Source organism: Diadema setosum, chromosome 2, assembly GCF_964275005.1.
Source record: "Diadema setosum chromosome 2, eeDiaSeto1, whole genome shotgun sequence".
Classification (NCBI taxonomy): domain Eukaryota; kingdom Metazoa; phylum Echinodermata; class Echinoidea; order Diadematoida; family Diadematidae; genus Diadema; species Diadema setosum.
The window spans coordinates 25,509,026-25,526,452 of record NC_092686.1 but is presented as its reverse complement, the minus strand read 5'-3'; the positions used below and the strand labels follow the sequence as shown (position 1 = coordinate 25,526,452).

At 38.1% G+C, this 17,427-nt stretch overlaps 1 protein-coding gene across 1 annotated transcript; it reads left to right on the top strand.

The window, feature by feature from the left end:
- The first annotated feature begins 12,497 nt into the window (after positions 1-12,497).
- LOC140241227 (uncharacterized) lies at positions 12,498-14,687 on the top strand. Its single transcript, XM_072320982.1, has 3 exons — positions 12,498-13,134; positions 13,471-13,881; positions 14,524-14,687. The coding sequence occupies exons 1-3, from the start codon at positions 13,053-13,055 to the stop codon at positions 14,673-14,675; spliced, it is 645 nt and encodes a 214-aa protein (XP_072177083.1). The 5' UTR covers positions 12,498-13,052; the 3' UTR covers positions 14,676-14,687.
- The last annotated feature ends 2,740 nt before the right edge of the window (positions 14,688-17,427 follow it).

The following is a 17,427-nucleotide window of genomic DNA, read 5'->3' as shown; positions in this document are numbered from 1 at the left end:
GGTCTACTCCCAACTCGTCTACACCCAAGTGGTCTACTCCCAACTGGTCTACTGCCAACTGGTCTACTCCCAATTGGTCTAATCCCAACTGGTCTACACCCAATTGGTCTACTCCCAACTCGTCTACTCCCAATTGGTCTACTCCCAACTCGTCGACACCCAAGTGGTCTACTGCCAACTCGTCTACTGCCAACTAGTCTACTCCCAACTGGTCTACTACTAGTTATATATTTTTGTTGTTGTTGTTGTTGTTATTTAGGTCTACTTCATCCAGTTTCTTTTTTCCCAGTGAAATAGGTTGAACACTCTTGGTGTCCCATTTGGTTAAAAATTTTATGTTCTAATTATGACAATTTTTTAGGAAAAAAAGATAATGTCACAGTGTGAAAACTTGCTGTGTTATTTTTGTGGTGGATGTGTAATTTATATCAGAAGCAATCATGCAGCATTTATATGTCCAAACTTCAACACTCCATCCATTCAACTTTGATACACAATCATAAGTATGGTAAAAATGAAAAGGAACACATTAGAAGTACATTATCAGTATTCTTTATTCTGTCTGCCACGTACTGATGTAAACGCTTAAATGCACAAAAAAAGGTTGAAACATATACACAAAAATATGATTCATGTACAATTTATAGCTACTACTAAGATGAATAATTTACTTGCCTGCAATGTACTCAATACACGTTTCGCGAGGAACCCTAAATAAGCATTTATATGTCCAAACTTCAACACTCCATCCATTCATCTTGAATTTCTAGGTGCCATTAAGTGCTCCAATTTCAATCAAACTTGGATGGAAGATTGGTAATACAGACTTAAAAATTTTGAGGTATGCAATGGTCAACACAAGGTCCAAGGTCACCGGCAGGGGTCAATATCCTTTTTTAGGTAAACGTTAAGTTTTTTGAGCAAGTTTCTATTATGGCCCATAACTTTGCATCCATTTACCCAATAATTGGGACTTCTCATGTTTACGTTTAAAGTTGTTATTTATTCAAAAATAAATCAAATGTTACATCACACAACAGTTCAGTTTCTCTCCATTTTGTGTCAATCCTCTTCCTTACAAAGCAGATTTCCAAAACTCCATTCAAACCATACACACTTCATATACTTCATGTATCAGCACAAACACACACACACACACACACACACACACACAAAAGACCTGTTATTTCAAATTATAGTCAACATTCACGAGAACAACAACTAAAAACAATACGAAATTTCCATGACATTCATTTATTCATGTCAAATTCTAAATGTACATTTAATATCGGTTATATGCACAACTATACCACCATACGTCTACGAGTATGTCTGCTAGTAATTACAATCAAGCAATTACAACTCAGCATTCAAATACCGCATCTTGCCATCGTGTGATAACAGTCTTTCGCTAAAGGATATTGGTAAATTGCTAATTTTGTGAATCAGTAGAATGATCTGAACATTGCGTCTTTTGGACCACACTCTCTCGAAGGTTACCGAAACAAAGAGGTCACCCCGGCCACTGGACAACAACCTACTGCATCTCTCTCACAGTTACTGTAACCACATCCCAGCACTACATACATGTAAACGTAAACACACACACACACACACACACACACACACACACACACACACACACACGGAACACAGTACTAGTATACGCGAGCATCCCGTGTCAATCCATCCAACTACACGCCCACATCGTAACAACTAGAATAGTCTAATATTGATTTTTGTGCTAATCAAGGGCAGGGTTTAATAATGAATAGTTCATGACAGTGAGACGGACTGGACACTAGACAAAGTGGTATATTCATTATTAGCATGACCAGATGGAAATGATCAGTTTGGGTAAATTGTTGAGAGTAAAACTATATCAGTTGGGAGTCACCAATTGGGTATAGACGAGTATAGACCAATTGGGAGTAGACCAGTTGGGAATAGACGAGTTGGGAGTAGACCAACTGGGAGTAGACCAATTGGAAGTAGACGAGTTGGGAGTAGACCAGTTGGGAGTAGACCAGTTAGGAGTAGACCAATTGGGAGTAGACCAATTGGGAGTAGACGAGTTGGGAGTAGACCAGTTGGTAGTAGACCAGTTGGTAGTAGACCAGTTGGGAGTAGACCAGATGGGTATAGACCATATTGGGTATGGACAAACTAAGGGTTGGACGATATGATAACTAGACAAAGTGAATGTAGACTAAATGACTTGTAGACGAGGTGGGAGTAGACTAACTAGTAGTAGACAAAATAGATATTAGACGACATGGCAAATAGACATTGTGAGTGTAGACGATTTGGCTATTAGATCAATTGTTTTGTACACAAAATGCTCCTTAGACGAGTTGGGTATTAGACAATACGGGTAGTGAGCAAAGTGACTATTAGACAATATGGGTACTGGACAAAACGAGTTGTAGACCAAATGGGTATTAGACAAATCGGTAATAGACGATATGCCAGTAGACCAGTTGGAAAATAGACATAGTGGTTGTAGACGAGGTCACTATAAACCTTTCATAGTCATCCATCTCACAGCCAATCTTCCACCGTCAAGCTCCTTATCAATTCTCTGGTTTCTTTCTCTGATCAAGATCAACTAATCTTCTGACATGCTGAAAGCCACTTTCTATTCCCACTTCCTTTCTACTCCCCCTGCCATTTGTCTTCACCTCATCTCATGATATAAGCGACGTATATAAATGTAAACAACACCGGAAAGTCACCGGGACATGTTTCGTAAACATGATGTATCAATTGTAAATGATATATTGGGGGACAGTGAATAAAGAAGGACACTTGCATTCTGACTCCAAGAAGAAGCAGTCATGCCTCCATCATTCTCCCACTGAGTCTAAGCGTCCAACTTCATCCTCCCACAAACACAAAAATGGCGACGAGTACGTAGAACTGCAAACATAGAAATGACCATAAACCCGCAACGAATAATGATGATAAGTTGTTTGTTTGTTGTTTGTTTTTATTTCCGAAACAATAAAATCATATACAAGATAAACAGTGTTGAACATGACATAACTAAAACATGAATCAAGATTGAAGGATCAAAATACAATGAAAACAAGTTGACATGTGACAATGATGATAACATGTAACGGTGGATAGCCCATTTCAGATCTATCAACATGATAGATCTGTTCTTCCATGGGGTCCAAGATTTATAAACATATAATAACTAACATGTCTTTAATTCATACCAAACATAATATCTAAAATCATATCACAAAACAATCCCTCAAACACCCCCTCCCTCCCCCCCCCCCCCCCCCCGACTCATCTTAGATCTCTGGTGACATAGGGTAATATACATGTAAATACATACAACATTTTTATATTCATCAATTCATTTTCAATAATGCTACTATTTTACGGTTGAAAATCTACATATACAATTTTTGATTTCTCTATTGAAATCAGTAAGGCTGCTGGACTGTCTAATAGACAAAGGTAGATCATTGTACAATGTACTACCACGATATAAAAATGTACGTTTGCAATTTTGAGAATTTGGTCTCGGTAGAATCAATTTCTCACATTGTCTTAAAGAGTAACTGATTTCTTTGTAAATAAATTTATCACGTAAATAAGTAGGTGCCATTTCATGAAGAATTTTGTACATCATCAAATAAACATGCCTTGTGCTGCGACTTTGTAAAGTTTCCCACTTCAGATTATCATGAATTTCACTTATTGATTTATGTTCAGACGACTTTACTTTGAGTATTATCCTGCCTGCTCTGTTTTGTAGTTTCTGTAACGTTTCTACATGGGATTTGGCTGCTGAGTGCCAGATCATATCACCATAATCAAAATGTGGTAAAATTACGGAATTATACAGTAATTTCATAGTTGATTCGTTGACGAATCCTCTCACTCTGCCCAGAAAACTTATCATCTTACTAATCTTTTTACACAATTGCCCAATATGTAAGTCCCATTTTAACTGCGAATCAATGATAATGCCTAGATACTTGAAACTTTCAACTTGAGATATAAATTTGTTCTTTATTCTTAAGTTGAGTGTACTATGTTTATGAAGCATATGTTTTGTGCCGATTAACATAGAGACAGTTTTTGAACAGTTTACTTTCAACTTATTATAATTCATCCACACGCTTAATTTCTGTAATTCTTCATTAAGTACATGTTCTATTATTTTCGGATCTCTATTTGAATAGTAGATGACAGTGTCGTCTGCATAAAAATGTTTCGAACATTTATCGAAGCAGTTTGGCAAATCGTTTATGAATAACAAAAACAATATTGGACCAAGTATAGATCCTTGTGGTACCCCATGAGTCATCGGTAATTCTGATGATAACGTACCGTTAACTGCAGTTCTTATATGTCTGCCTTTTAAATAGCTATGAAACCAGTCTGAGGATTTACCCTTAAGTCCTAAGGTAGAAGCAAGCTTCTCCAGTAGAATGTCAATGTCAACCAGATCAAAAGCCTTTTGGAGGTCAACAAAAACAGCTCCAGTGTACATGTCATGGTCAAGTGACATAAGCCAATCATCTGTTACCTTAATTACAGCAGTGCTTGTCGAGTGCAATTTTCGAAATCCAGACTGATGGTGAGTGATAATGTCATTGTCTAACACAAATCGGATCAGTTGACGTTGGACGATTTTTTCTAAGAGTTTCGAGACGCATGGTAAGAGAGAAATAGGTCTATAGTTATCGGGATCGGATTTATCTCCCTTTTTAAACAATGGTGTGATCTTTGCTATTTTCCATCGCTTCGGAACTCGTCCCTCACGAATCGATCTATTGATAATGTACGTTATACCTTTAACAAGCTCCAAGCCACATGACTTCAAAACATAAGAACTTATACCATCAATGCCTGCCGACTTTTTGTTTGCAAGAGCAGAAATTTCTTTAAATACATCTATTTCCCTCACTGGACTTAATACAAATGAGTTTCCATTTCTATTCATACAATTTAGTGGGATATCTTGCGATTCGTTTTCCTCAAAAAGAATAGAGTTGGCAATATTTGAGAAGTGACTGTTAAATTCCTCAGCTATAGTTTTTCCGTCTCCAACAATATGAACCATTTCTGAAGACTTAGTAGGCATGAATAATTTGAGGATGTTCCAAGATTGCCCACGACCTTGACTGTCACATATTTTTTCAACGTAATATTTCTTTTTTGCTTTTTTTATTTCCAACGTAACTTTATTTCGTATTTTCTTATATTCTCTCCAGTCTTCGACCCTGTTGTGCAATTTCGCATTCTTTTTCGATTTATCCCGTTTCTTCATCAATTCAAAAATAAACTCATTAATCCATGGAGAGTGTTTCTTCTTTACTCTCTTGACTCTGATTGGCATATGCTTATCTACAACTTCCATTACCAATTTCTCCCATTGAGACACTGCATCATCTAAACAGCCACATTCTTCTACTTCAGACCAATTTTGTGACCGCATTTCATCTTTAAATGCATTAATATCAACACCAGAAGTTTTTCTAAACGTGATCACATGTGCATAATTATTTGTATTGTTCATCTGCTTTACTTTCCATGAGAGATAGCTCAGAGAATGATCACTGAATCCCACGTCATGTATACCCCAAGATATTACCTTATCAGGTTGACTACACAACATATGATCTATGAGAGACCGTGAATCAGGAGATATACGCGTATATTCACATGTATTAATTATCTCACAATACCTTCGGCAATCAGTACTTAATGATTGTTGCATAATGTTAAGATTGATGTCTCCCATCAAAATCACAGGTATTCCGAACCCTTCAATAAAAACCAACATATCTTCGTACACAGAGAGAATATTGCATTTTGAATTAGGAGGTCTGTACCAGTTCGCAAAAAGTAGGGGTGTACATTTTGTAACATCAACCAATAACAGTATCGCCTCCAACTCATTAATGGAGGGATCTGATACTTCTTTGTAATTCAAGCTTTCATGAATGTATACAGCAACACCACCGCCTTGCCTATTACGATCTTTCCGAATCAAACTATAATGGTCAACTTTAATTTCCGAAGAATGAATACTTTCATCAAGCCGACTTTCATTTATAGCAAATATATGAATATTATTACTGCAAAGTATAGCTTTAATCTCATCAAAATTCTTCATCAAACTCACAACATTTAAATGTGCACAATTTAGCCCATTCTGACTCATATGCGAAATTTTTAAACTTTCATTCTTTACACTTTCTGAATTATCACTTTTCTGATTACATGCACTTGCAGTTTTCTTTTCATATTCATGATATTGTTCACCGTAAAACGGCATACGACTCATAGTACATTTACGACATTCCCAGCCTACAAACTGCTCTGTTACATCATTGTACAGCTTCTCTGCGATACCATTACATGAGATATGAACCCATTTCTTACACTGCGTACATTTCAAACCTTTTTGATTTACCCTAACTGACTTGTTACATAAACCACATAAAAAATCTTTACCCATAAATTCAACTGAATTACAACACGCCTAGATTATGACTTCCAAAAAAAAAAGAAAAAAAAAAAAAAGATCAATCAATTTAAAAATTAAAACAACAGAAAAGTGCCGCCAGTGGGAAGAATTATAATGACAACAAGTACCCTCATTGTTCATCTGGTCTGACGTGATTTTTTTTTTTTTTTTAACATGTTTTACAACTTTTGCGCGTCCTGGAGAGAGGTCACGTGCTTCCTTTCACTTTTCCCAACAATGGTAACATATACTCTGCCGTCTTGAGACCACGCAGCAGAGACGTTTTTGGATTGTCTGGCTGTTTTGAGAATTCTGTAGTTTGATGCTGTGAGATCCTCTGCAATAGAGATTCCCGATTGTTTAAGTTTGCGCCTAGCTTTCATGACGACTTGCCGTGCACGGTACGTTGCGAATTTGACAATGATAGGCCGATGATACAGCTTGCTGTCCGCCTTGGAAGAAGACGAGGCTTCACTCACGCGCGACGACGATGACGACGATGACGATGATGACGTCGATGTCGCTGGATCTTGCGAGTGCGCTCGTTGACGCTCTGCTTTTTTGTGGGCATGCGATCGCTCTGAGGTTCGATGGGGTCCTGTTCTATGACTTCTGTCGATGTCATTGATGTCGATTTCGATACCGAGCTTTTCTTTGGCGAGCTTGAGGACAATATCGTCAGTATTCTCACCCCTGACTTCCGGGATTCCAAATACCCTCAAACAGTTTCTTCTCGAATATTGCTCCGATTCTTTCGCTTTGTTTTCCAGTGATTGTATTTGCTCTCTTTGTTCAAGTAGTTTTCTCTCCAATTCGTCTATTTTCTTTGACTTTTGGTCATTGCAAACTTCTTGTTAATGCAGACACTTCTTTTGGTCATGATTATGTGAATATTGATGAAAGACACATGAAAGAAATAAATACATTGGATTTATCAACTCCCTCGATTGGGGTCTCATTTTAATGATCAATTAAATTTGTAAGTGTTAGGCCTACATCGAAGTTGTTGCCATTTGCTGCCATACGTTAGCATGGTTAGCTTGGCATAGACTTTTGTGTTGGGGTCATTCGGCTGGTTACAAATACGTTTGATTCTTATAGGGCCTGACTGTATTGTAATAATGCTTTTGAACATAATTATGGGGGTGACATGAGGAGGGAGGGAGGAATGTGGGAGAGTCTGTTGGTTTGGAATATAACTCTGTCTGGAGAGTTGTGTTTTCAAATAGGATGTACTTTCAGGTCAAGAAAGTCGACACAATCGGGAAATGACTCAGGTAAATTTGATTTTCGGAAAGAGGGGATTCACTGTGTATTGGAATGGTGCTATACGAGATTGAGAGTATTGTGTCCAGATGAACATGATGTCATCGATGTATCGTTTCCACGAGTTCGGGGGCGGGATGGCGTTTGTGAGCTGCAATATTTGTGCCTCTATCTCCCCCATGAAGATATCAATGTTGGGATCAATGTTGGGGTGCCCATGGCGGTACCCTCTATTTGCAAGAGTTCTCGTTGTTTTCAGCCCGAAAATACAGAAAAACAAATCTCAAAGACCTCCAGCATTATATTTTGACAAGTGTATCTACCCTCCCCAATAAACTAAAAAAAAAATAGATAAATAATCGACAGAACTCACCCCATCCCTCGCGCTGAAGTAATTGACGAGAAAAAAACGCCCCCCCCCCCCCCATTTGTCTTCGCCACCGTCAAATTACACAAAATTATCAAACAGGAACGAAAAACCCTGGACGAATCAGCTGGGCTCTGCACTATCCGAGATACTTTCGGATCCCCCCGTGGTTGCATACCAACACCCTCGCACCCTCCGCGACCTGCTAACATTCTCTGGCGACCCAACACAAACGGCTTTGCTAAAAGTGAAGCCAAACGTTGCATACTTCATATAGTTTTTGAATATAGAAGGCAAAAAGTTCAAGAACAGTGTCGCTGGGGTAGACGTTCCAATTACATCTAAATTACACTGCAGATCAGATTGGCTCATCTATCTGATAGCTTGCACAAAATGCAACAAACAGTGTACGTGGGGAAGACTGAAACATCCCTGTATACCCGATTCAGCAACACTAAATGGGAGATACTTAATTACAATACACCTAACAAGCGGAAAACTCTTCCCTACACAGTACATTTCAACCAGCCCGATCACTCAACCTGCAATGTAAAGATTACTGGCATCGACACAACTAGAACAAATCCCGCCAAATTATCCTTCACAGAGAATCCTTCTAGATCAAGAAACTGAAAACACTGACCCATATTTAACAGTCGACCAATGAATCCCACACATTCCCTTCCCATCCCCTCACTTTGACTTCAGATTTGTAGCAGGACACACAGTCCCCTTACCACACAATATAGATAGCTGAATACTGCAGGTAAAACACTCGCGTATAAGTTAAGATACGTGTACCGCAACAGCTGTATTTTTGTTATGAGACCTCATCTGTATTGATTACTGCTGTATGACCACACGAATATGAGTAATGTTGAGCGCTATTATTCACGAGTAATGAGTCAATAATGACCATGATCGATAATACCCATTATGTGTGATGGTGTATGATGGATTCTGGAATATGATGTGTTTTTTTTTTCTACGATTGTGTTTGATTCATGTTAATTTACCATTATACATCGTAATATTTCGTCGACAGAACATGAGTCTTTACATGGTACATGAATTATCCAGTGTAGTTTTTACATATTTGCGCATATTTTATGTTGATTTAGATAGCACTATAGTGACAATGTTATAATATATAATTTTATATATATGCGTGGAACTTTAGGAAATATTATGTACCTAAAGGTGAACCAGTATAGACACTGTAACCTGTTGCTGTTATGATATTTGAACAATACAATAATAAAAAATAATTTCTTTTAATCATTTCTTTCTTGAAACAACTTTTTTTTTTCGAAAAAAAAAACTTCCTGACTTTTTGTCCGGATTTCACAATGAACTTTTATGAGTGTTTAAACGTTCAACACAAATTTAGAAAAATAATAAATTTTCTGCGATATAAAAAATTCAGGTCAAATTAATTATAACATGCAAGGATAACACTCTAACACAGTTGAAGAAATAATATCAATATCATCTTTATATTTATATCAAAAATTCAATTGTAGTCGTCAAGGGTATCCACTTGTTACAGAAAGAAGACCTTTTGTGTGTAATGTATATGTATACATATATATATATATATATATATATATATACGTTGTCATAAAACATAACTTGTGTGAGTAAACACGTATAAAGTAATAATTAGTCACATAAACTGGTGATAAATAAGTACGTTAACGAATGAAGAAAGGACGATATATCACTGACTATAAATTACAAAAGCATAACTGAACGCTTGAAATTATTTTGGATTTAAAAGCGAGCGAAAAACAGAATGAATTATACTAATCAATAATTTCTCATCATTATCGCGCATGCACAGATTTCATTTTATTTTATTTTATTTCATTTCATTTCCAACAACACAAAACATTAGCATAAACATAGTCACGAAGATTAGTACAATGGTGAAAAAAAATACTGTAAAGTACCAATAAATACTGTAGTCTTTCGGATTACCCTGAATTAGAATTACAATCGTTGGAAATGGAGAAGGCTGCTGAAAAGCAAAGCTTATAATTTGCAGTCTCCTCGTAGACAATAACTAATTGTTGAACTGAACTAATAAAGCTAAGGCAAATTGCCAACAGGCACACACACCACACAGACATTAATCAAACACTAGGCAGCTCTGCAAAAAGAAAAAAAAAGAAAAGGAAGAGGAATTATAGGGTGGAAGGAGTAACAGGAAGAGACTAGGAAGGACAGGGAAGACAGGCAAAAGGGGATAAGGATGAGAAGTTGAAAGGTCACTACCAACACATTCAAAGCTCACCGAGGTACATAAAGGAAATATTGTGTATTGAAAGGATAAACGATTTTGAGGAGAGAAAAGGAATTGAAATTAGAGCGTACAAAATCTGAATCATTCTGCTATATAAGAATTTATGGCAAAAAAACCCCTTAAATTTGAATGGGAAAGTAATGTTTCTTTTATAATGTTACCGAAAGAATTCCAGAATTAAGGGCCAGAGAAAGAAAAATGGTCCTAGTCAATGGCAAGTGAAATGCGTTGGAGTCCCGGGTAGGATAGGAACAAGCGCGCCGGAACACTTCTGGTTTTGGGGGGGCAAAATCTTAACGGGGGCACAATGTGATGATGTGAGATCCTCGGCGCGGGAGCGAAGCGAGCGAGGGGGGGGGGTGGAAAGGGGGATCCCCCCCCCCCCCCCCACTGTAGGGAGCTTTTGTAAAACAGGGTACAAAAGTCGCGTTTATTAACCATTTAAAAGCAAATTTCTAAGGAATCAAACATAGTGAAAAATAATCAGTGCGAAGGGCTATGATTATTACATCGGGAGTACATAATAATGTGATAGTGTGAGATCCTCGGCGAGGGAGCGAAGCGACCGAGCGGGGGGGGGAGGTTGTGGGGGGGGGTCACCCCCTCCCACGGTAGGGACTTTTTGTTAAAACAGAGTATAAAAGTCGCGTTTATAGAACATTTAAAAGCAAATTTCTAGGGAATTAGCATATTGAAAAAAAAAAGTTGGAAGGACTATGATCTTAACATACGGGGGTATATTATGTGATGGTGTGAGATCCTCGTCGAGGGAGCGAAGCGACCGAGCCGGGGAGGGTGTGGAAGGGGGATACCCCCTCCCACGGTAGGGACTTTTTGCAAAAACAGAGTATAAAAGTCGCTTTTATAGAGCATTTTGAATTAAATTTCTGAGGAATTAAACACAGTAAAAGAAATCACTGCGAAGGAGTATGATAATAACTTATGAAGACTTTTCATTTTACTATAAGTACGGGCAGAACGAGCGAGCCACTTTCACTTAGCAATTTATCTGAAATGTACTCATTACAAGCTTAAACATGATCGCATCGTTCGAACAATAACAAATATTCTTATACTGCTAGAAAGCAAAGAAGAAAATGAAAAATGTAAGGTTTACTAAAGGTATGTTTCAGCGGGCACACTCGAGGACACGAGGCTACCATCTATACACTAAATTTACTCATAAGTTACTATTAGTGTATAGATTATAATAACGTATGTTGTTAGTGTATCATAATTTTCGCCCCGTAAGGGGCAAAAATTTTTGCATTTTCAGTTATGAAATTACAACATTTAGACAAGAAATATGCCTTTATTGTTCATTTTGGTCTTCAAATCAGTGATTAATTATTGTTACAGGGGGCACGGGGGGGGGGGGGGGGCAAAAACTCGTTTTGCCCCCCCCCCCAACATTTTGTTTGGGGGGGGGGGGCAAGTGCCACCCCTGCCCCCCCCCCCCCCCCCCCCCCCCGCTTCCGGCGCCCTTGGATAGGAATGATCAGTTCTGTTTTTAACGAACATGGAATTGAACACAGGAGGGAGACAATTGTTTTCGTAAATTTGAACATGAATTGTCCTTAATGTGAAAAATACAAATCACTTATCTTTAGATGGTTATTTTCATAAAATTAAACATCAGGATGGTTTCTCTATGATTCATTACAAGTAATACGAAGAACTTTTCTTCTGCAATAATAACATTCTTTCTAAGTACGAGGGAGGGATGTGTTACCCCAGGCGAGTATACCATAATTTGAATAAGGTACAGGTACTATCATAGTAACAAAGTTACATGTAACATAAGAAGAGCGTTCAAAAGAAAACAAAATTTGACTTTATTCATAAAGATGGGAATGTATACCATCATTGATAAGAATGAATTTGAAAATCGTATAAAGCAAGTCTGCAACTTATTTTTTTTTACATTTTATTTCATTACCCAAAGCTAACACATTTTACGTTAGATACCAATGACAGCATTAAAACCTGAAAATACAGTGTCATATATAGGCCGTATACAAACGCTCTCAATGAAGAGAACCTATCTATGTCATAATACGACAGATTGAATAAACTCAATTACTGAAAGCTAGCAATGACAGTATTTGCCATAGATTTGTGGGAGTGCCTATACGAGACCCCGAACAGGTGTATCAATACATAATTAATCAAAGTATACACATAAGTAATGGGTGTGATATAGAGTAACAGGCTCAATATCAATTAATTAATTGACCATGAGTTGATGAAGGTCAAACACAGCTGATCTTCTGCTTTATAGTCATTGGTATAGCCAGGTTCTAGGAGCAGTCAGTTATTGATTCGCGGCATCTCCTTACTTGATCTTCAAATATTGGGATGTTACAGATTGCCAGTTTTATCTCTTTTTACACAATCCGCACCCTGATCATATGATGCCGTACAGTTAAATCTGATCTCCTAGACCATGTCCAAGATGTATAGGAGCCGGGGGAATTGTCTATAAAAGGAGACGGGTTCGTACCAGACAAGACACGCAGAGATCCAGAGTGATTTGGAGTCAAGTGAAGAGATCGACATCCAGTTCTCATCCCAAGTCTCTCAGCACTGCATAGACGGTGAACCCTCCAGTTGTCATGGAGATGCAGATGATCATCACTGGCGCTCTTTTGGCTGTGCTAGCCATTTCGACCGTTTCAGCCTTCGGAGGTTTTGAAGGTAATTTTGTTCATCCTTTTCATATATTACCTAACATCATTCACAAAGCAGTCATAAGAGCCGCTTTGAAAAAAAAATGAAAGTAAATGCAATGTCATTCTGAGGCATCTGCGTACTTGGGGGCACTATCTTGAAATAAGTCAGACGTTAATGTTTCTATGATTTTTAAACAATTTCTTTTGTTCGAAGGTGTAACAGAAAGCAAGGAAATGCATGATTTACCTTCTTTTTTTTCGGGTTGCCCATACATCCAGAACTTCATTTATTACTCGAAAACATAGACTCGCCTATGTCATGTGCTTTTTAATCACTTCTGATTTTTTTTTTCTCTTGCAGGCGAACACATATTCGTACAGTCACCATCTGGAAACTCAACCAACAACACTACTTTTCCACCCCACAATGTAACCTATCCTCCCCCACCCCATAACGTTACCTTTCCACCCCATAACACTACTTTTCCACCCCACAACGTGACCTATCCTCCCCCACCCCACAACATTACCTATCCACCCCATAACACTACCTTTCCACCCCACAACGTGACCTATCCTCCCCCACCCCACAACACTACCTTTCCACTTAACAACGTAACATACCCCCTACCCAATAACGTTACCTATCCTCTCCCACCCCAAAACAATACCTTTCCATCTAACAACGTTACCTATCCTCCCCCACCCCACAACACTACCAACCCGCCGCAAAATGTGACTGGTTCAGGTCCACAACCTACGACAACCGTCGGTAAGTAGGCCTACATTATTGATTTCGTATAGGCATACACATTGTGCTTTGAAAAATGCCATAAATCAATAAACAGGATTGTTTAGATTCGCATAATAACTTGATAAGTAACGAGAAACATAATGGTTCAGTTATCTCATGAGAATCAAAGTTTGAGCGCTTTCTCTATCCAGTGAAATGCAGCAGCCACCAGTTTTCCTTTTTCTATGATTTTGTTAACTTTTTTATGCAATACAACATTGGTTGCTTTTCGTTTTGTTGATTTCCAAAAGCCCTAAAGAAGACACGTGAAAAGATCGAAAGCTTGGCATTAACATTCAAAGTGAACCAACACTACGTTCGCTGACCCTTCTTCCATTGAATCCATTGCGATAATTATGAAATGAAGCAGCGCCCATCACGCACATGGTCAATGCAACTTCACGCTATGATATACTAGCATATATATAATATATATATATATATATCAATATATATATATATAATATATATATATATATATATATATATATATGTGTGTGTGTGTGTGTGTGTGTGTGTGTGTGTGTGTGTGTGTATATATATATATATATTTATTTATTTATATGGGAGGTGAGTTGATAGGGAAATTCATCCAAAGACATAAACCATTTTGACATGCAGAGCCACCTCAGCAAACGACGAAGGGCTCTTGCAGAAGGGGGTGCTTCCGGGCGGGCGTCAGAGTAATTGACTGCTACTGCGATCTCAGTTGCATCACATACGACGACTGCTGCAGCGACTTTCGTCGTGTTTGCAGGCCCAGACGGTTTTGAGACAGCGGACACCTTGAATGTGAGTATTAGCAGGGATCACCTCCCTGGATATCTCCCTGGTAGTAGCACTGCTTGTGACTAGCCTAATGTCTATCTAAATTCAGTTCATTTGAATTCAATTCAATTTTTATTTCCATCACCAAAACAGTCATGCATAATACAAAGTATGCATTTGTCGACACAAAGTATGCATTTGTCAATGTCGGCAGGCTCCCATTTAAAAAACCAAGGGAGTGGGTCAAGAACGACGGGCAAGTCATGTAGGGAATGTATTCTTTGCTTTCAAGTCCCGTCACAGCAATGTTCACAAAATTATGGTGAATGAATTAACAGAAAGGAGACTGAGAGCACGTGTCAGTAACTTCTGCAAGCATGAAATCTGAAGAAAATTGGCGGTCAGATCGGAATGCACAATTTCGAGAGAAAATAGAACAACAATCTTTGGCATGGCGCCTTGCCATTATATCACGTTTGTTGCCAGGAGTGAAGTGCATGCCTTTGACAAACGTTTGACATGCCACGTAGGATTATGTACACGATGAAGACTTAGAAACAAAGATGAAATCATGTGAACAAAAAGTGCGAAGAACATGCTTTAAGATTCCAGAGAGGCGTAACCTCTGGTTGCGAAACGAGTCCTCTCGTTGTACAATGCATTGTTATTTAGCGTTAGACACAAAAATGAAATGATAATAATAATAATAATAAAAGTAAAAATAATAATAACAATAATAATAATAATAATAATAGTAATAATGATAATAAATAATAATGATAATAATGAAATATAATAATAATAATAATAATAATAATAATAATAACAATAACAACAATAATAACAATAAGGTCTTGTTTATCCAGGATAGCCACTTCAGTGTTGCCACTGCTCTACCAGAGGGTCCTGCCATAATTAATATCCTCAGCGTTGCCACTGTACCCATTTATACGCCTGGGTGAGAGGGACATAATACGAAAATGATCTTAATACTTAATGTGTGTGATGTACATGTTATCTTTGTCTCCCCTCATGGTTCTAGTTAGTTAGTTTTTATTAATCATTTTGTCTTCGTCCAGGGAACTGAAAGTGACAAAAATCTACACAAGACCCGAGCTCTCAGCGTTCGTGACTGATCACTCTCACTGACGTGAAGACCGGAAGAAAACGACTGGAATATCGTCTGAATTTGCGCCTCTGAAACGATCTCTGTAACTCTGTGTGATCAGGAATTGTCTTTCCAAAGTTTATAATTTTCCTCTCGTTTTGATATGAACAATGTCATATGGGTTTATACATCCTACTAGGCCTTTCCTTCAATATAGGCATTGGGTTCTTTACTATTGTAAACCAAACGTTTTCTGCAAATCGTTCGGCAATCCATGAGATCCCTGCAGTTGTACCTATAAACCTGCACCACCACAGATACTATTTTGACAATTCACAGCTGAGCTTTTGTTCTCAATGTCATGTGCGGGATCAAAATATTAAAAAAAAATGCGTTTTTCTGTAGCTTGATGTCAAATTGGCAATGTGACGATATGCCTATTACTTACTGTGTATTCGCTAGAAAAATGAAAAAAAAAATCTCATTCTGTCTTTTTACATTAGCTGCAAATAACTGTTCGCCACATTGCGAACTGCGAGTGACACTGCATCTTGTGGAATGGAAAGATCGGAAGAGGAAGAAAACTTAGGAAGTACTTCCCGCCTCTCGTCCATTTGGATGAGATTGGTTACAACATTACATTACAAGACTTTGATACAATTTAGGCCATTCTGCATGCCCCTCACTTTCGCAAATCAAACTGACGATTATTAAGCGATGGTTTACATGTCTAGCGAACACTGACTTACAAGACCTAGTGTAGACTTAAAGTATGTAAACAATCATCTTTCATTGGAACTGTACGTTAACAAAATCGTATTTGAAGATTCACAGATGCACTTTCAACGAGTTTTATTTTCGGGATTTTCTCTTCTGGATCGTTTTGATTATGTTCTTGGTGTTAAAGGGATATTAAAGTTCTGGTACCGCCTTATTCTTCTCGAAGATACTAAATCTGGTTCACTTATGTTCTCTCCTCACTGGGGTCATGTGAAGAAAGAGCGCGACTGGAGCAGGATGTGTATAGTGTTTGAGTAAAGAGAAAAGCGTGCGTCTGCATGTTGTCTATATTATGTTTGCATGTGTGAGGGTGTGTGTGTGTGTGTGTGTGTGTGTGTGTGTGTTCATTTTTGTGCATGACTGTCTTGCGTGTGAGATGTAATGCTCTCACAAATTTTAAGTTGGGATCATAGATGTCACACCGAGAAAATAGAAACACAAGACAAGTGATATTTACGAACCAAAGTTTTGACGCGGGAGGCTCTTTGAACATGTTGAAGGATTCCATTACTCATGACCCATTTTCTATTTCAAAACAATTTCACTTTAATCAATATCGTCAACATACCCTTAAACATTGGCAAACTAAACACGCATACAAGCAAAAAAGCACTTACCGCGAGCCGTCACGCGGCTACAAGCAAGGTAATGAGCTTATTATCTTGTATAGTTTCGGAAATACACCGCGAGTGATTGAAGGGGCCCCTTGAAAGGCCATGCCAGTTTTTTGTTTTCTGTATTTTTTACTGCCACATAAAAATGTCGGATTTCGTTGGAATATTTACTGCCCAATTCGAATCAAAGCCCTCATGGAATGTAGTGTCAGTGGCACAAGTTTCTTACATACAAAGTGTACAGTTAATGTAGTT

Bases quoted from the DNA above. Each gene is read 5' to 3' on its own strand.
- LOC140241227 (XM_072320982.1), top strand. From the start codon at position 13,053: ATGGAGATGCAGATGATCATCACTGGCGCTCTTTTGGCTGTGCTAGCC. The intron at 13,135-13,470 runs GTAATTTTGTTC...TTTCTCTTGCAG, and splicing joins AGCCTTCGGAGGTTTTGAAG to GCGAACACATATTCGTACAG. The intron at 13,882-14,523 runs GTAAGTAGGCCT...TTTGACATGCAG, and splicing joins ACAACCTACGACAACCGTCG to AGCCACCTCAGCAAACGACG.